Source organism: Gallinula chloropus (genome assembly GCF_964237585.1).
Source record: "Gallinula chloropus genome assembly, chromosome: 14".
Classification (NCBI taxonomy): domain Eukaryota; kingdom Metazoa; phylum Chordata; class Aves; order Gruiformes; family Rallidae; genus Gallinula; species Gallinula chloropus.
In genome coordinates this window covers 8,853,606-8,874,165 of record NC_140099.1, presented here as the reverse complement: position 1 = coordinate 8,874,165, position 20,560 = coordinate 8,853,606, and the positions used below count along the sequence as shown (strand labels likewise).

Below are 20,560 nucleotides of genomic sequence, written 5' to 3'. Positions count from 1 at the left end.
CTGAACCCCCTTGACATCAGAAACAGTGATCTAAGGAAAAGCTCACTGAGCCCTACAGTAAGGAAGCAATCAAAACAGGGTAAAGCCATGACTGAAGCAGGTCTTGTTTTTATTCAACAGAAGCTTTCATGAAACATCTCTAAAAGAAAAAAAGTTTCAATAATTTAAGAGAGACCAGACCTTTCCACGTAATGACTGCAGAATGGTAAGTTGTACTGAACCTTCCCAGTGTGCTGGTTCAGGCTTGGATCACTCTCCCAGGGTGATCTACCAAACCACATTATCATTGAAAAAGCCCCAGAATTTGCACTAGTGTCTACAACAGCTTTTCAGGACCACATAGCAATCTATGTGCATCCTTTTGGATTATGCCTTTCGTGCTTTCCCCCATTTATAAAGCAAGTATGAAATCACTAATCCTGTTAAATCATGGGAAAAAAAAAAACAACCCCAAACAAACCTGCAAAAGATCAAGCAGTGCTGAATTTCAGTGGTGAAAGGGACAATGTAGGCATTGCAGACTGTCAAGACTTGGAAAGTAGCTAAATTCTTTGCTGTAGGTGTCTGTCTGCACTGAATCCCCTCAGCCCACTGCACAGTGCTTACCTGTTTGGGATTACAGAGAGCCTGGCTTCCTACCTATAGCCTCTCTAGTGCACTTAATGGATCAAACAACCAAACCTAGATTGTTCCATGAAGAAAAAGGAGTATCAGCTGAGACAAAATACTAAATAGGGAAAAAGAGTTTTAGTAAGTTTTACAAAAATTCATCTTACTTAGTAAGCCTTGCAATTTGCCATTTCAGTTTCATGTAAGCACCATTAGATGCAAGCCATGTAACACTTGAAATTCTAGCACTGTCTGTGTCCTGTTTCCAGAAGCATGGCTTCAAGTAGTAGTTTGCTGCTGTTATCAATGTAAGGCTGGTATAACCATGATGATAAATAGACCATCATCAGATCCTGGTCAGCAGAATGAGCAATTTCTTGTACAATTGTTTGCTTGAGTTGCAGTTCCTTCTTGTACATCTCAGAGAGCTTCAGAGAAACCTCATCTGAAAGAGATTGAAAAACTAAGCACGTTGACCAGAACATTTCAGCAAATCTCTAAAAGTTAAATTAGACTTGTACTATGTTGATCATTGAAAACACCTTACCTTACATAAGCTGTTCCCCATATTTAGACACCTTGGGTTTTACAGTATTAATGTTGTTTGTACATAATTAACATAAAATGGTCAACAGTTTCTTCAGCTTTTGGATATACTGCATACACTTGTGATTTTGACATTTTTAATTCTAGAATAAGCAATGGTATTGCCTTTACATAGCCATTGCAGCTATGCTTTCAAATAACTGACATTTTATTTCAAAATTTACTGTTATCTTGAAATATAAGCTTCACATTTTAGAGTCACTGTTGATTTTAGCTAATCTAAAGGATGCCCTCACATGCTGTAGGCACTTTAGCAACACATGATCACCAGCAAGTGATGCCAATAATGAAAAATAACAGTAAAACAAAACAGGAGACTAAACAAGAAGTGTGTAATGTAAAAATTAATATTGTTATCAGTTATGTTAGTAATACTGGGGGGGTAAGGGGTGGGTGTTGAAAATATATTTCTATAATAATATTTAGTTGTTTGTGTTTCTAAAAATTAGCGACATAAATTATTTTTAGAGAGACTGATCTGGTGTTTCTAACTTAAGCCTGAACTATCACCACCTTCAGGAGGATTTATTCTTCCGTAGAGAGCATCACTTAATGACTCAGTCACGAGTGTTTTGACAGCAGTTGTCTTCGTCATTCTTAGCCTTTTAAGCTTGTAGAAACTAATACATAAGATTCCCACTAACTTGTGATAGTGAAGTACGCAGCAGGGCTTCACAAAGGTATGACTTTCACTTCACAAAGTCATGACTTTCACTTCACAAAGGCAGCAGTTGGTTTGCATGCAATCAGGTTTCTCTTGAATTCCAGCAGTTTTAAAACTGCAGTAATGCCAGCTGGGAGGCAGTACCTTCTGCCATCAAGGGAACGCTGGGATTGATATTAAGTACACAGTAACTGAACATTTCTTTACTTGTCTTGACTGACATTGAGATCAGAGGAATTTTTCTTCGGCTGCCTGAGAATTAACTGAGGCATAGCTTGTTCTTTGCATTCAAGGATTTAATTTCAGTGTCAAGTAACAAGTCAAGCCAGTTAAGCCTACGGCTTACCAATACCAAGCTGCAGCTATGTGTCTCTCTCTACAAAGGATGTGGCTGCTGGAGCTTGGATACTGTAAGCTGCTGACAAGCTTAATTTTATGCTGTAATTGCTGCAGTTCAGACTACGCTTGGAATTCATACAGGCAGCCGTCAGCAGTAACCCTAAGCCAAGTGGTGCATTCATGTGTTTATTGATTACTCAATTATAAAGGAGACAGATACACTCAACTCACTCTCTCTAAGGCAAGACATCCAGATAAAAGAGTTTATTTTTCAGTCCTAAATTAGATGACATCAACTACAAAACACAATTAGCTACGATAATCAATATTTTACTTACAGAAGTACAGTGTGGGCCACGTATGAAAGAAGGGTGCTGTGCAGTTCCCAGCTCCATGGTGGAATGATTCCAAGTCACAGATTGCTTTAGTAGTCGAAGTAAGCTTTTCCATTTTCAGCTGTATTTTTGTCTGAATATGTTATGAACATGTAATGTTAATAATGAACATTGCAGGAACATTAAGCTACTATAATCGTAAACATTTTTGAAAACAATATTTCTGAAGACTTTACTCTTAAGATTTCTAACTCCCTTATTTTAACTGCAGACAGGAATGAAAGTTGGAATTTATATACAAATTTAATATGAGATACCCTAAAACTCTGACCACTGCAGACGTGACTTACTGACTCTGATATTGCATAATTCTTCTGTTTCTCCCATGCAGAAATATATTAAAGTGCCCTGTCATTTCTTTCAACTGTCTTCTGGTTTCTCCTATGGCAATTTATTACTGGGGAAAACCATCAGGCTGTCTATGAACAAGCCCTATAAACACATTCTTTGTTACATTACCATGTTGAGATGACTTAAATTTGATTTTAAAAGATCAGCAGGAGGTGAGAAAAGCGGCTCACGCTATGACTGACAATACAGCTAGGCTGATTTAACAACTTCTTTGAAGAACAGGTCATACCATCCACTTCCTTCACATTCACCCGACTTTGGGTATTACTGATGGAGACTAATATTTACAATGAAATGGAGGTTGCAGGCAGTGTCTTTAAGTCAAGAAGATAAAACACAGATATTTCTATAAACTTGTCACCCGGTTCAGACTCATAAGGAATGAAAAATAAAATTTCTGTAGTAACTATGTTTAGTATCCAATCTAACACTGGCTGCTTAGACAGAACCCTGTTATCTGGGAATAATAAGGAAATTATGTCAACATCCTCACTAGTCTGAATACAAAACTACCTCAAGGAGAGGAAAAAAAAATTCCCCCAGAAAAAAATCTGAGGAAAATCTAGCTGCTTTCCTGCTTATTTCAAATACTGAGTTTGTGTCCTGTCTATATAAAAAAGAGACCTACCATCTTTTGAATGGGCCTCTGCTACAGCAGAAGGCTCTAAAAGTTACTGTAATTTAAAATCCTTATTAAAAATATCAGGCCAAAAAAATTATTTTTATTTCCTGTCAAACCAACAGGTGACATTAATTCCTAGCAACATATACAGAAAAGGATGGATTACATAATAATTACTCTACTCTCTAGAGAAGGAGTTCTGTACAGAAAATGCAGGTAGGCAGACTAAAAATATAACTGCATTATGTCTGATCAAAGGTGGTCGCAAGGATAGGATGGCAAGTAAAGCACTGTTTTGTGCTTTGTTCTTTGTTTTGCTCTAAACAGAGGGAATATGCAGGATGAGAAAACAGCAAACAGATGTGGTTTTCAAATGCATCTTTTTGTATGACATCTTTTCAGGACACCACTTTATAAAAGGAGTAGACTTGCAAGCAGAAGGCAGATATGAAACCAACTTTCAAATTTACCAATCAACCAAATAAATCACACTGGATTTTTAATCATTTAGGATTGAAGCCAAAGAACTATGAATAAAAATCTAAATTTTCTGCTTATAAGAAATATTTGAGGACAATTTCTTTATGTAATACTTGAACACATTTGGAATTGATTCATATTGACTAAGATTGAAAAAATGAGCATTACCATATGCTTTAAGGTCTCAAGTAATTCTGCACAGTAACTGTCCAGTTCTTCATTGTATTTTGGAGCTGGCTTTTCAGAGTCAGTGGCACTGTTCTCACATGCTATTTCCAGTTTGTTGTCTTGAAATCTGAAACACAAACATAAGGCAGAGTAAAAAAACAAACTGCATACAGGTTTGCTTGAACTGTGCAGATTTAAAATGCTTGTGGTGTGATCCTACAAAATCCTTCTCTCTCAGGCTGTTCCTGAGAATTCCTTCATAAAAATAGTAAGAGACCTAGCTTGTCACACGAGCAATTAGGGCTAGTACCATCATCGTCAGAGGAACAGATAATTACTCTACCTTAGAGCATGTGATTGGAAAAACAGTTGCAGGTGTTAAGATCATACATCTTCCCACTTTACCTTACCCCCGTTGGAGGCTGCTCTCTCATCATGGGCAAGATATACTCAGGCTTCAGCTGCTCCAGCACAATCTGGTGCCTCGCCACACACTCACCATCATGCACAAGTTAAGCTAAGACATTTAACGACAAACCCAGAGCAGCTAACGTGCAGACACATATCCTGTCTTGCTGACTTCCTCACAGAAACTGTAAGCTTAGGGGAGAGAGAGTTGCTGGAGAGCAAAAGCAACAACTGACACCATTACAGCAAAATATTCCTGAGCTTGTACCTATCAGAACCCTGTCAGACAAATCCTGTTCAGCTGTCAGGACTCTGGAGAAGTTTCTTCTCAAACCCTGTTAGTTACACGTTTTCTTTACAGCAGGAAGATAATAGCTCTACCAAAGTGGTTTGAGGTTTTTTGTTTGTTTTGGTTTACTTTTCAAAGTCATCACTATTATAACATTTTTGTCTACATAAATCACTGATTCTTTCTTAAAATCTGCTGAACTTTTTACTTCAGTGAAATTTGATAATACTGGCCTCAGTGTAAATACACAAGAGAATAAGGGAAGACACATGAGCTGAGAACTACAGGATTAGATTCTAACTTTGTACAGTACCATTGTGGTTTAACCCCAGCTAGCAGCTCAGCAACACCCAACTTCAGGACAGGGCTGAGCCGTACAGGCAGTGAGTTGCACAGTTTGGTAAGAAACTGCATTGCATATCACTAAGTTTGTATTTTTTGCTCTAAGTCCTGTTATTGTTATTTCTCCCTCTCTTTGCTGTCCCACTAAACTACCCTTACCCCAACCCATGAGGTTTGCCTTTGCCTTCCCTTTTTCTCTTCTTCACCTTCTTTTTCTGCCCGTTGTGGGGAGGAAGTGAGCAAGTGGCTGCGTGATGCTCAGCTGCTGGCTGGGGCTAAACCACAACAATTAAACAAGTATTTTAAACATCTGTTCTGCTTGTTTATGTATAAACATTTTTCTGGTTTTTGCAAATACCATTACTTCACAAGATTATTTTAATCTCTGAAAAGATTTACTATTCAAAGGGTTTGATCTGAGCTAGCTTATCCACTCTGACATGTTCTTTCCCTCATCTCCAAAAAGAACTTTCTAGTGAAGAAAACAGATTAATTTCTCAATAAAGGCAATCTTTATGCTGTCTTTACTTGTATGTATTTGCGTACTTACTGTTCACTGATCTTCATGTTCACTATTTTGTTTGCTGTAGTAAACCCATTATCATTCAGTCTCTCCCATTTCATCATTAAATTATGCCAGTCTGCTGCATTATCTTTAATTTTTCTTGCACTGACGGATAAAACAGGTCTTCTTGGAGTACTATCAGCAGGACTTTTTGCTGTATGAGAAAACAGATATTCAAGCCACTTAAAGATACCGAAACCTATCAGTGTGCTGTCCAGAAGCTGTTTGTGTGAATGATTTCCTTGTTTTACAACTGAATATTGATTAAATCAAAATGGAATTTTCATTAAATGCCTTCAGTCATGAAATCTAATTCCTGGTCTATCAGCCTTAGTACTATTTACAAAAAGAAAGTAATAAATAGTGTTGTTCAAACAGTGCAAGCCTGCTAGGAGGTGTGGTGCTGTAACGTGGGCAGCAGTGGCTGTGCAGTGGGTTGACGGATCTAGCAGTCTCCTGTCAACGTGACAGCCCAATGCTAAGGCAGCGTGGGACAGTAAGAAACGATGGCAACGGCTGCTGCATGCGGACAGCGCTCACACCATCCGCATCTGCAGCAGTTCACATGAGCCCGAAGCATCTGGGAGCACGCTGGTCGTTACTGAGGACAGTGGGTGCCTTTCCGCTCGGCGTAGCGCCCAGATGCCAGAGTCGTGAGAGGAGCGCGCAGCACCGGGCCCTGCTGTGCATTCACCCGCTCGCATGCCCGCTCCGCCTGCCCGGCACCCGCAGCCCCGCTTCACGCCTCAGGCCCTGCCCCAGCGCCAAGGGGGCTGCGAGCTCGGCGTCCGGCTGAGCAGTAACACCTGCCGTATGCTCGTAACTTCCATGCGCAGGGACGCTTGAACAGTGGTCACAAGCGGGAAGCGCAGGCACAGGGCGAGACACGGGTGCTGCTCGCTACTCCCGAGGTCTCGAGTGAGGCGCTGGGCACCTTCCGCACCCACGCCCGTGTGTAAACATTAACACGGGCCGGCGGAGCACAACGGGCAGCTCATCGATTTAGTTAGGAAGCGCCGGGACCCGGCCTCTGGCTGCTCCCCGCTGTCCCCGGCTCGGCCCTGCCGCCCCTCGCTCCCACCTGAGGTGAGCAGCCGCCTCAGGGACTGACCGATGACAGGGCGGCCCCCAACCACCCCTATTCACTCACCCGCCATGGCGGCTCCCCACCGCTCCGCGGAAGTGCGCTCACGTCCGGCCCCGCCCAGACCCGGCCCCGCCGAGCGGCGCAGGCAGCCGGGGCCGCTGCCGCTGCCTCGGGGCCTGGGCGACGCCGCTGCGCTGTTTTCTTCCCCCGCCGCCGGCAGCTGTGGCTGTCCTGGGCTCCTGAGGAGGTGAGTGAAGCCGCGTCTCCGCGGAGACCAGCGGGAGTCGCCTGAGCGTCTGCCCCGGGTTTCGCTTTCCTCCCCGGCCGCCACACAGGGGGCCTGTCTTGCCGCCTGTTGCGGCCGGGCTGAGCGGTTGAGCCTGGCGCGGAGAGGCGGAGCGGGCCGGCTGGCTCTCTTGCCCGTCTGTTGGAGGCTGCCAGCGGGAGGGAATGCTGTGGCCTTTGGGGAGGGCGGTGGGCTCTTGCTCGGGGCGAGACGGCCGTTACAAGCCCGCGGAGCGGCTGGAGGGGCTTTGTCGCCTCTCCCTCTCCTTCCTCGGCCGTCTGGGGCTCTGGGTCTGGGTGGCAAAGCCGGCATACGCTGAGGTAAAGCCGGTGGAAAAGTGAAGCGTCGTTACTGCTGCTGTGTCCGAGAGCCCGGGGTTTTATTGCTTCCTTCCCTGTCAGGAGCTGTAAACCCTCGAGTGCTAGAATGCAGCGTATTAGGAAGGAACGACTTGAAACACCTGCTGGAACGTAGCCATACACTTAAGGAAGGGAGGTTTGCTAGAGAAACTGGGTGTCCCGAGGCCACTGGAGTGAGGAAAGCCTGGTTTCTTCTGCTCCCCTTTGCAAACCCCTATGTGCAGTAACGCCAGCTGCTCCTTGTTCTAGTCTCTGACACATAGGTTTGTTGTTTTGTCTTTCAAAAAAAGTTTATGAGCGAAGAAATGCAACACTTCATGAGTTGTGTGAAGTGATGATGTGCGTGTGAATCAGGTTGCCGGTACCTGTGTGCTGGCTGGCCCTCTGCCTGCCAACGGGCTGTGAGAAAGCAGCGCTCCCCCTTTCAGCAGGGGCTGAATCTGGGTTCTCCCTTCTGCTTGGCAGCTGTTTGGAGTGAAAAGCTCTGGAGATGTCCAGCAACCTGCTCCTTAGGCTGAGAACATGAGATGTATTAGAAAATAAAAACTGATTTTCTTTTTAGTTGACAGGATCTAGGTGAAATCAGAGACTGTTTTATATAGCTGTGGTCATATGTATGAGTTTGTCCATACTCTGAAGAGCTAAACTTAAGTTTTTGTGCTGAAGAATAAAACCCAGAGCTGTTGACCCTCTTGTACAGAGCGGATGCTTGGGCTCAGAGAAATGCAGTGACAGCTTTAGTCTCCTGCAGTCAATCTGGCATACCCTGGCACCGAACCTTTAACCACTGTCGATCTGTTTAATCATGGGATTATCTTTTGCATTGGTTGACTCTGTTACACGCCGTTGATACTTAATTCTGTTTCTGACACCAGAGAAAATACAAAAAGTCTACTTTTCAAAACATGGCCTTGAATGCAGTGTTTAAACACTTGTTGTGAACTCTGTGAGTTGCAAAGGAAGGAATCTGATGATTGTTTTTGATGCAAAACATAAGGTATTTTTCTCTTATCTCTGCTGCAGGATAGCTGCTTAGCACAAGCTGATTTGCTCTATACAGCTGTTATGTACTTCAGGGTAACTGTGACCGACACAGTGAACACCCACGTCCAGTTCCAAAATCTGTCTGAGAAAATAGATTATATCCACTGTTTGCTTTGATTAATCAAGCGTATAATCCTAATGCTGTTGAGAAAGACTAAATGTGATAAACAACTGTGATTTAGGCCCAGGAGCAGACAGTTGTGGTGCTTATGCAGAGTTTTTGAATGAGTAGACCACACAGCAGTTCTCTAGTCCTTTATAATTTTTTCTGTGTATATGAAATGACTCAATTAGCAGTATTTTTAGTTAAGTGATTATTTGAGCTTTGTTACATGTTTTCACACAAGCAGTGTCAGTGTTTTGTTAGTCTGTAAACCACTCAAGATGAAAGTAATTTGTGTATGATAGCAAGACCTTATAGTTTATTAATGCATTTTTGATTGTACAGGGTAAAGGGGTTATAGAAAACAAAACTTAATTTTTATTATTTTTTTACACATTTGCCATCAGAGAAGGTTGGAAAAAAGTTTCTATATACATTTTATGAAGAGTGAGAATCCAAATCTGACAGCAGGTTTTTTAATTTAACTTATATGACAAGAAATAGTTCTCCCTAGTCATTTTTTGTTGTTTATAGTTGTTGGGGCTTTTTTGGTGGGAGTGGAACAGGACTGTATCAAAGTCCTTTTTTCTTAAAGTCTTTAAAATTACTTACAAATCAATACAAAACATACATCAGACCAGGGCTGTTGTAGAGGAGAGAGTAATAGTATTTTTTTTAAATCTCCATCATTCATTGTTTGTGATGAATTATTATGTGTTTAACAGTTTAGTTGAGCTCGAATGATACTGAATTTTGAGGACTTGCAAGATCCTTTGGCAACTGGTTACAGCTACGAGAGCAGCTTGGGATGATGACAGATGTGAACTGTAGGAGTGACAAAGGGGACTTAAAGAAACCAAAATATGTGAAATTCATGAGACAGTAGCTGGGGAGCGGTAGCAGTTGAGATTAGACAGAGGAAGATTTGTACATGGGAGACTCAGGACAAAGCATGGATTATATTTTATTAGAAAGAGGAAAGAAGACCAGCAGCTAGTAAAATTACTAAACTGGCTAAGCAGCATGTTTAGAACAGCACACAAGACACTTTAGCAGTGGGTTCTCTTTTTATTTAGGTGACGGTGGGCAGAACCTACTAAATGCTGAAGGAAAGGACCAGGGACCTAAAATATGGGATGGGAAATAGATGGGGTGTGAAAATACTGTGAAAGAGTGTTGATGCACTGAGGTTATGTGTTAACTTGTTAAACAACTCTGAAAGGAATTCTTCATTCAAAAACAGTTTGGACACATTGATCAGCTAATCCTTGTGCTATTTTGTGAAATAGGTGCCACGGCAGGTAGTAAACACTGAAGGAGAATACAATTAATTTCTAAGCTCTAGCAAGCAGTAAAAACTTACCACAATGAAGAGCGTGTAATAACTGCTGCTAGCTTGTTTACTGGCGGTTTCTGTAGTACAGATAAAAGATGGGTCCAGTAACCAATATTAATTGCTGTGGACTGGTTTAATGTGGGCTCGAATGGGTAATGTCATGCAAGCAATCCCTTTGGAGTCAGTGGAATTGCACATTGACAGCAAGTGTTACAGGGCACCAAGCCAGCCTGCTGAATCCTCTTGCACAGTAACTGAAATAGTTTGGAAATTGAAACATCAGACCTTCTGGAGATAGCGAACTAGAGCAGTTATATTTTTTCTAAATTACTTGATATAGAAGTAATGTAAAATAAGTAGATGATTGGTGACAGCCAGCGTGGCTTCACTAAGGGCAAATCGTGCCTGGCAAATTTGGTGGCAGTCTGTGATGGGATTACAGTGTTGGTGGATAAGGAAAGAGCAATTGATGTCATCTACCTGGATTTATATAAAGCATTTGACACTGTCCTGCATGGCATCCTGGTCTCTAAATCCTCATCTTTGGAGAGATGTGGATTTGATGGATGGACCACTCAGTCCGTAAGGAATTGGGAAGCATGAGATTATTTGCTTAACCATAAAGGGAAACATGGGCATATGGTACTTTTTCTGTTTGCTCCTTATCTTTCTAAATTCAGTTGCTACGTGAATATTTTCCTGTCTGGGATTTCTTTGATGTTTGCATTGCCCCTTCCTTCCCACACTATGCTGATTTTTTGGTTATTATGTGATTCTATAGCAGACATAGTTGTGGAATTGTTTCTCAGCTGTGTGTTTTGTGGGGTGCAGGGTGTTGAGTTGAGTATAAATACTAGTTTGACATTTTGATCTAACATAGTGGGTATCCCATCCTTTTAGTTCTGGGATGATGAGGATACAGTTTGCAGATAAATGCAGAAATGTGCTGTGGATTGTTCAGTGTCAGAGCCCTTGTGGTTCTTCCAATAGCCAGATGAGAAGAAATACTGCATTTGGACTCGAGCTGGAGAAGCTCATAGTTGTAAGAAAAAGCAATTATCCCCTATTTAGTGGTTGCCATATATCCTTAGATGTGAGCTGAACCTGAGAAACATCTTTATTCTTAAGAAAAAGCTTCTGCTCTACTGAATTTAAGTTATTTTTAGGAGTTTAACATGTTTTTTCTTCATACAAAACAAAACTTGGTAATGTCTGCATCCCTACTTGCTAAAGTGATGCCCTTCTGTTAACCATTTACTCATTCCAAGAAGTTAATGGCATGTGTTTTGCTTTTGTCTTTCAGATTTCCTTATGTGATCAAGTAGATGAGTTTATTTCAGCCTTAAACTTGCCGATGCCAGTTGATTGCTATGGCATCTGTGGATTCACCGGTTATATTTAAGGAGTTTTGTCCCTTGTATTATCTTCTCAATGCCATTCCTACAAAGGTCCAAAAAGGCTTTCGTTCTATTGTGGTATACCTCACAGCACTTGATACCAATGAAGACTACATTGCTGTGGGGAGCAGCATTGGAATGCTTTATCTCTACTGCAGGCATTTTAACCAGATGAAAAAATACAATTTTGAGGTAAATACTGTTACTCTTCTCTCTTCTAGTGAAGCTGAGTTGCTCAGCACTGAGCTGCTGTTTATGTCTGATGAACTTTCTGAGTTTTACATATGGTTTCTTTCAACAGGGGAAGTGTGAATCTATTACTTTTGTAAAGCTGTTGAGTTGTTTCGATGATCTGGTTGCTGTTGGTACAGCCTCAGGTCGAGTGGCGGTTTTTCAGCTTGTGTCTTCATTACCTGGAAGAAACAAACAGGTAAATGAAATGTTTACAGTTTGCTAAACAGCTGTGAGCTTTAGTATGGTGAATCCTAGTAGAGTGTTACCATGATTCTTTGTAATAGTGCAAACCAGAGGACTGTGCCTGGTGAAGTGTCTGTGAATGTGTTGGGCTTCGTATGTTAACCTGATGAAGGCAATAGTCTTAAAGCATGGCTTTCATTATCAAATACATATTTCATAAAAAAGGCTTTTGATAAATTCCTCATTTGTAATAACTGGCAGCCTTTTTGATTGTTTGTTTAGGTTTTTTGTGCTAAATAAAAAATAGAATGGCCTGTGCTTGTTTTTGAATATAAAGAGAAACTTTTTCACTGCAAGGGTGACTGGTCACTGGGACAGGCTGCCCAGAGAGGCTGTGGAGTCTCCTTCTCTGGAGACACTCAAACCCCACCTGGATGTGTTCCTATGTGATTTAGTCTGGGTGATCCTGCTCTGGCAGGGGGATTGGATTAGATGATCTTTTGAGGTCCCTTCCAACTCCCAATGTTTTGTGATTCTCTGTGCTTTCGTGCTTCATCTCAGATTTATCAGTTAGTCACTGAGTGTTCCCCTCCTTGTAATGCTTTGGTAATGTTTCACAGCTTCGGAGATTTGATGTTGCTGGTATCCACAAAAGCAGTATTACAGCTTTAGCTTGGAGTCCCAATGGAATGAAATTATTCTCTGGAGATGACAAAGGGAAGATTGTCTACTCTGCCCTAGACCTGGACCAGGTGAGTGTTTATCATGGGAACCTTAATTACCATTTACAGTTTTCTGAAATAGTGCTTGTGTGTTTAAATATTTAGCAGTTAGTTAATTGCTTAGTATCATATTTAGTTGGGCTGCTTTATTGGTAGGCATACAATTGGCCAAGTGTGCACACACCCAACAATCCAACCATCTGGTATTCTTCACAACTGCCTTTTTATTTTTTTAAAAATATACTGTATAAACATTTTTAGCATGTTTCTGTCTGAAATAACTATCATACCTTCCTTCAGCTTTAAATCAGTACTTTGGTTGGAAAGGGTACTTTTGAATGAGGTGAAGTTCCTGAATATTGAGCAAGTTCAGCATCTCAGTTGAGAGTGTAGAATAAAATACTTGGATTCTTCTGGGTGACCAGTATGTTACTAGTAAATGGAATTCTTCTAATCTCTTGTTAATTAATATAGACCTGAGATGTTAAACAAAATAAGTACGAACTTGAATTTCTGTACCTGTGACTACAAAAAGGTTCAACATCTCCAAATGTCACAATTATCTCAGCATTGTAGGACCTGGAAGTGGAGAAGGAAGAAAATGTGTCTGTTGATTTCAAGTGAAATGCATTAGCTAATATTCAGAGATAAATTTCATAGTGTGCTGCTGTGGTACAAAAAAATCCCCTCTTGTCTGCATAAAGGAACTCCACGTTCATTAAATGAACTTTGTGAAGCAGTAGCTCAGAAGCTTTTGTTTGTTCTTTTCTCTATCTTGGGTTTATTATTTCTTTGAGGTGTTAGTTATTACCTTATGTTTTTAGAAAGTCTGACTCTTGTTAATTGCATGTATCTTTAAAAGGGTATTTGCAACTCCAGCCTTGTATTGGAAGAGCCATCTTCGATTGTCCAGTTGGATTACAACCAGAAGGTGCTGCTTGTCTCCTCTCTACAACGGACTCTACTTTTTTACACAGAAGAGAAATCTGTCAAGCAAGTTGGAACACAGCCCAGGAAAAAGTAACCCTCATAAAATCTTGATGCAGGCACATGTATTAAATCTTAACTTTTCAGAAAGGATTACAGAAAAAGTCATCTAAGCAGATAAATTAAAAGAGCAAAGCAGTCCTCTCATAAAAAGTTAGTTACACCATGTGTGCTCAAATGTGAAATGACAATTCTACCTACTTAGAAAGTACATGGTTGCAAATATGTTACAGTATATTCTCAGAGCACTATTATGCAAAAATACTTGGTTATTTTCTTATTGTTTAAACTGAAATCACTGCCAGATTTCCTTAGTCCCTCTTGATTTGCTGTGACTTGGTGTGAGAAAGCACTGTAATCTAATGGGTGATGTAATATTTGATGCAAAAAGCAAGTAGGCATCCCAATTTTCCTAATACACTGAAGAGAGTTAAAAGGGAAAATGTATAGGAAGCACTTAAAGTTGACTGGAAGGCTTGTTACCTCTTGAATGACCTTCTGTAATCTTCTCTTGTGTAATCTGTCATGGATATGAATGAGGAGGGAACCCAGTCTTATAACAGCATGACCTACTGTAACTGGAAGTAGAGGAAATTGACTCTTCAGGGAAGGTTTAGAATTTATCTTTCAAGGATATGAAAAGTAAGAGGAATACCAGTGACCATCTTACTTAAAGGGGCTTTTCATGGGTAGTAGTAATGGTTGTTTCATGCATGAGAGATTAAGATTTTAACAGTTGAGGACTGTTGCTTGTTTCTTGCAAGCAGAGGTTGTCACTTAACATTAGTTTGTAGTGTTCTGCTTGGTTTTTATTCGTTCTGGGAGTAGGATGACTGTATAGTAGGATCTCTTGGATATGGATAAAGAGTATCATTAAGGCTGTAAAGGTTATTAGAAGTCATTTAACTTGCCTGATAGATGTAGTGTCTGACATCTGAAGCTGGGCAAAAACTTGGTGTTTGGAAACACTGTTCTCAACTTACAGTAACCAAATTTGTGCTTCAGACATTTGACTGAATACTTTGATCAAATGACTGTTATTCTTAATAATTTGTAGGTGTAAATTTGTTCTGTAATTTTTTAAAATTCAAGGTTAAGTATATAGCTTTTAAAATTAATTTCTTCTTTTGTGCTTTAGCACTGGCAAATTTGGAGCATGTTTCATACCTGGCCTATGTAAACAGAGTGACCTGACACTGTTTGCTGCCAGACCTGGGCTTCGTCTCTGGAAGTCTGATGTTCATGGAACTGTTCAGACCACATTCATATTGAAAGAAGTATTTGCTGGAGGAATAAAGACTTTTGAATTGTATCCTCGTTTGGAACCACCCGAGAGAGGAAGTTATGGCTCCCCAGAGAAACACCTTGGGCTCGTTTCCTGCTTTTTCCGAGAAGGATGGGTGCTGACCTGGAATGAATACAGCATCTATTTACTAGACACTGTCAACCAGGTAGATCAGTCTTGTGCGTGCATATTTTGTTTCATATTTGTCTTTGCTCATGTTATAATGTGAGACTTTTATTTGGCTTATTCTTACACTTCTATGATTTAAATCCATATTTAAACCTGACAAAGAAGACTTCATTCTCTCTTAGAGTTGGCATTGCAATGATATACTCACAAACTAGCTCAATAAGTTATATATAAAAATGAAATATACTTAAAGCTTTCAATCCAAGCATTAACATCATAATAAATTTTGATACTTAGCAAAACATGTATAAATCTAAAATCTAGTAATTAATGCAAAATGATGTTCCACTACTTGGAACTATTTATTCTTTCTCTTCTGCTGCTGTTGGTGTCTGCAAAAAAGCCTCTTTAGTACAGAGTGAGCTGTTAGCTATTTTGTTTTGTAGAAAGTATGTTTCTAACATGAATACAAACTAGTATCTTTTTGTCTATATAGTATTAAGCTTTTGTATTGTGGCTCTGCCACCAGGTTGTAAATTAAGTTGTTACATTCTTCCAGCTAGTTTGGACAGAGAAAATTAATAGATCTATGAAATAAAATTTAGTGTAAAGATTAGCTACATCATGATTAAAGAGTGCTATCCTGTTTCTTTTTTCTATTTTCTTTTTGATAAGATAAAATCTTTAATTAACACATGTAGTTAGAGAATAAATTCCAGTGAAAGCTTTTAAGAGCACCATCATGTCCAAACAGTGTGTTAATCTAACGCAAATTATTTCTTTCTGTGTTGACTCTTTATAGGCTTTGATTGGTGGCTTGGAAGGATATGGTGATATTGTGTCTGTGTCCTGTACCAACAGTGAGATTTTTCTCTTAAAGGGAGATAGAGATGTAATAAGAATTTCAAGTAGACCTGAAGGAGTATCATCAATAGGTTTGTATAGACTAGCAAAATAGCATGTGTCTTATGCAACGTGGTGCCTGTTGTACTTTTGTAATATTAAAAAAACCCTCAAAAAAACCAAACCTACCCAACAAAGCAACCCAAAAAAACCCCTAGAAGCCCATAAAATAACCTTCAGGTTATTGCAAAAACCTACCAGGTTCTGTAGAGCTATTTACCTGTTTCTACAGATTATGTTTAGAAATATGGTTTATCTGTTCATCTGCACTTCTGTTTTGGCTGCAGTGAGAATGAGGGCATTAAGAAATTAATTAGGGCTCCCTTTCTTGGGGGGAGGGTCAACATTATCCTAGACAGGCATCTCATTTGAGACCTTGTCTTGAAGCAGCCTAGATTTCCAGTTGTGATCCTCTCTTTACTGATCAGTCTCAATAGCCTCGGAGATACCTGAATATGTAGATTCTGTGCTACCTGTGACTGCCCACATTCCAGTGAAGGTAAAAGAACTCACAAAAACCCCAAAGCATGCTACTAAAATTCCCAAAAGAATTTAAGAGTTTGTTTTCTTATTTATTTCCATCCAAATTCAGTATCTATCTTACTGGAACTCTCTAAAAGGGTTTACTAAGACTTCCTAAATAATGGTGCTGGCTGATTTCTCAATTGTAAAGATTGTAAACACCATTACCCAGCATGTTATACTCACAGAAGGACTATTTATGCATTTACAACACTCCATCTTAGCTTTGTATTACCAAAATGCAAGTAAGTATTCTATGAAGTCTTACTGAATGCTAGAGAACTTAATGTTCATACCGTTCCCTTTTAGCAATAGCTGTAGTCATTTAAGTACTTCTTTGCTCACAAACTTCTAGGGGGTGTTTTATATTTTAATCCTAATTTCCAAATATAGTTTGAAAGAACACTTGAGGTATATTTTCTTCTAATTACCACACCAGTTTATCTACTGGTTTTCTTTGATATTTTTTTTTCCAAGATACTGAACGTTTGAATGAAGAAATTGAAGATACAGGGTGGTGTTTCAGTATGTGAAACATCTGGGTCTTCCAACCTGGAGACCTGTACCATTCTTCATATATAAACATTAAATCAGAATTTTGCTAGTAAAAGTTTGATATGGGATTTGGGGGATTGATTTCATATAGATTTACTTATGTGATGTTTATGTTGTCTGTTGCATATATATGTACACATATGTATTTGAAATGTTGCATACTTTTAGTATATTTAAGTTGCATAAAGCTTCTTTTGAGTGATCTCTAAGAGCTATGCTGCTACTCGCTTTGACACACTATTGTTTATACTTTTATTTTTCTTTTGGTCAGTTTCAGATGGGAATTCAAAACTGGCAAATCCTTTAACAGATACGAGTCCAAAATTGCTGACCCCGTTATCAGTAGTTGCACCTGTATCATCTGTCCCTTCAGCAGAAACAGATAAAAAAGCAGCTACTTCTTCGGTTGTTGGTGATAAAAATGACTGTCATTCTGTAGTGAAAGATGATCTGGAAACTCCGACACTATTAGAGAAAAGTTTTGATAGAGTTGGTGAGTTGAGCAATGACACAAGGAAAAGGGGCTGCTCTCTAGTAAGTGAATCAAGAAGCAGAAGCAGTTCAGTAAATTCTGTGGACAGTGGCTCTAGCTTTATGATCTGCGCAGACCAGCTTTCAGATGCTCAGAGAGAAGGTCAGCTTTCTTCACAACGGTTCAGCACAATCAGCTCTGAAGATTTTGATCAAGAGCTCATTGTAAAGCCCATTAAAGTGAAAAAGAAAAAAAAGAAGAAACAAGGTAAGTCTGTTAGAACTTTCCCTGCCAATGTTCATTATTAGAACGTGGCACTTCTGACATTTTGCACAAGAGAGTGTTTGACATGCTCTGGTTTATATTGTCATGCTCTGGAGCTACTTGAGTGGTTCTTGTGGGCCGCTCGTGTTGAAGATGAAAGCCTCTTTTGAAAGTGATAAATTGATTTAAGTCATTTTAGATCTATTTGTTTTATTCTTTTATTTTGCTTTATGTAAACATTCTTAAGGTCTAACATATGGGTTAATGGTAACATACAGTGGACATTTCTTCCAGTTTTATGTTTGAATTGTGTGATATCTATTAATCTTATTTAGCATACTTGACAGTGTGTTTATTAGCCATGGGTTTCAGTTTGTTAAAATAGTGGGGGTACTTGATTACTATAATTGTTTAATGTATTGGAACTTTAAAATGTTTTGCTATTAAGACTTTTTTGGCTTTATAGGTATCACTTAGTGTTGAAGTTGAAAAAAATCATTCTTTCAAAATTTAGATTGAGCTGCATTCTTCCCTAGTGTTAAAAACATTTTAATTTCTTACTTTGCATTGAAATGTAATAGGTTTTATTAATATTCCCTCTCCCCTCCCCCCCCCTTTTTTTTTTCTTCTGTTGTTCTGTGACAACAGAAAGTGGGACCAGGAAAAACCACAGCTCTCTGGAAGGTACACCAATTTATGAGCGCCAGCTTTCTGGTGATAGTCCACATTCATTGAATGCAGATTCCTTTTCCATGACTTCCAGCTTGATGAGTGGCAGCATTGATCACTTGAGTACTGGATCTCCAGATCAGGAAAGCGTGTGCAGCGTGGAGTCCCATACAGTCTTGCAAGAAGATAACGGTTCAGAAACTTTCAGTGTCTTACAGTCACCTGAGTCTGCAACTGTACTAATTAATGAAGAAAATGGAGATATGGTTGATTTACAGAAACTTCCAGACAGTGACAGTGGCATGGGCACTTCAGCTGTTACAGATACTTTGACATCTGTGTCTCCTCCAGTTCTCACAGAAGACTTGACAAGCACTGTTGGTGGTGAATATAACGGAAGCGTGGTTCCAGCGAGCAATGAATGTTGTCTTGGAAAGCTGAGCCACGAGGAGGGGCAGGATTTTCCTATGTTGTGTGAAATAAATGAACATTTAGATCAAGTGAAGCTGCAGGATACTGAAAAATCTTTTGAAGAGCCAGACCTTACAGACCAAATGTTTTTGGAATGTAATAGTGAACTTGGTGTTCAGACATCACTGACACCAAAGGAAAGTGATGAAGCTGGTAGGGAAGACCAGGAGCAACTCTCTCTAATACACAGTGCTCTGTCAGATCCTTCTGTGCTCCACTTTGACATCTCTGATGATGTTTATTCAGAGAACACTTCCATTTCTGGATGGAATTTTGAAAGTGCAATCAAAGCTAAATCTAGTACCAGCACTGCTGAATGGGTAACAGACACTCAGGAAAGTAGGAATGAGAAATCTGCCTCAAGTGATGAAGAGGATATTTATGGATATGGATTACCCTATTCATCTTCAGAGACTAGCATGCCTGAAGCTTGTGCTGGGCTTGGCTCCCAGGATGCATCCAAGATAAGCCCAGATGAAATGGTGCTGTTAAAATCTGATCAGGTATATATTTACAATTTAGCTAAAATACATAATTCCAGCATTTCAAAAGAAGCATTCATATCCTTCTTTATGAAAACAATTTTTTCTTACTTGATTTGAGTAAACAAGTAAAACACAGCAAACAGCAATAGATGTGGTAACTCTTAGGACATGTGGTATATCCAACTTGAGCATAGTTGGTGTGTGCTTACAATGTGAAGAAGTTGCACTGGCTGTATTATTCCCAGCTCAACAGAAATGCTGTCATAAACCCATCCATTAAAGAGCACCAACTGCTGCTCCTTGTTTGGCTTTCCCGGTAGCTTAAATGTTGCGTGGTGCTGATTCTAACTTCAGCTGACTTTGTGGGGAATTAATGCTGATTCTCTCACATGGCTGGCATCTTGTTGAGGATCATTTTACCTGTAAATACTTAGAATCTAAGGATTAATCTTCCTTTGTTCATAGGCAGCAGTTAGTGCTATTTAAAATGTTGACGTTTTTCCTTTTTGTTATCCCTCTTTCTTTCATTGTTATTTTGTGGGTGAATGTTTCCAGAAATAGTAACTCTTACATATACTATAGAAAAGAAGTACTAAAATTAATTGTAAAATCTGCAAAATTGCCAAACACAATTCTCCTAGGTAGGGTTTTTTTTTTCTGCAACAGCCTTATATTTGGATTAACGTGTTATTTGTTGATAAAAGTTAAATTACAAGTTGATGGTGTCTTCTTTAGTAACAACTGCAGCCCAAAGTGTAGGAGACTTTTAGTTTCAGGTTTTTTCACTCTGTAATGTTTAGAAAAGCTCCACAGATGTTTACATTAATAGGTCATGTGTGCAGTGCTTGAGTTCACCTCATGGAAGCTATCAAAATTTAAGATAGCAGCCTGTAAAACAACTTTCTGCAATACACATCTGCTGTACCATACAGAGAGTATCAGGATTGGATATTTAGCTGTGTCTGCACTCTTGCTTTTCCCTTTGGTCATCACATCATAGACAATAAATAAATTTCCTGGACTACAGACAGACTTCACACTTCTAAGTATGTGTTCTTTAATAAGAGAAGATTTTCCACAGTGTGGGAAGCTTGGGGTCCTTTTGTGTTGTGTTTTTTCTTTTGTAATACTTTTGTTCTAACAGTCTTATTTTGCAGTACATAGTGTTCTCTTTCATTTTAGACATGGCAAATGCATTCATTGGTTATGGTACTTAAGAACCTTAAGTT

The 20,560-nt window shown here is 39.6% G+C and overlaps 2 protein-coding genes across 2 annotated transcripts in view; one reads left to right on the top strand and one right to left on the bottom strand.

The window, feature by feature from the left end:
- Positions 1-851: 851 nt before the first annotated feature.
- Positions 852-7,001, bottom strand: CINP (cyclin dependent kinase 2 interacting protein; the record flags this gene model as incomplete). The annotated part of the gene is made up of 5 exons (XM_084270454.1): positions 6,989-7,001; positions 5,824-5,992; positions 4,235-4,361; positions 2,557-2,686; positions 852-1,054 (listed from the first exon to the last, which is right to left on the bottom strand). Exons 1-5 carry the CDS (start codon positions 6,993-6,995, stop codon positions 852-854), a joined length of 636 nt encoding a protein of 211 aa, XP_084126580.1. The 5' UTR covers positions 6,996-7,001.
- A 4,422-nt stretch (positions 7,002-11,423) lies between these two features.
- Positions 11,424-20,560, top strand: part of TECPR2 (tectonin beta-propeller repeat containing 2) — a gene marked incomplete at its 5' end in the record, with an annotated part of 34,822 nt that continues 25,685 nt past the window's right edge. Inside the window, 8 exons of the mRNA XM_084270465.1 lie at positions 11,424-11,642; positions 11,752-11,880; positions 12,488-12,619; positions 13,452-13,609; positions 14,715-15,027; positions 15,793-15,925; positions 17,248-17,709; positions 18,355-19,349. Of these exons, the coding sequence (XP_084126591.1) occupies positions 11,424-11,642; positions 11,752-11,880; positions 12,488-12,619; positions 13,452-13,609; positions 14,715-15,027; positions 15,793-15,925; positions 17,248-17,709; positions 18,355-19,349 (2,541 nt within the window). The remainder of the gene's footprint in view (positions 11,643-11,751; positions 11,881-12,487; positions 12,620-13,451; positions 13,610-14,714; positions 15,028-15,792; positions 15,926-17,247; positions 17,710-18,354; positions 19,350-20,560) is intronic.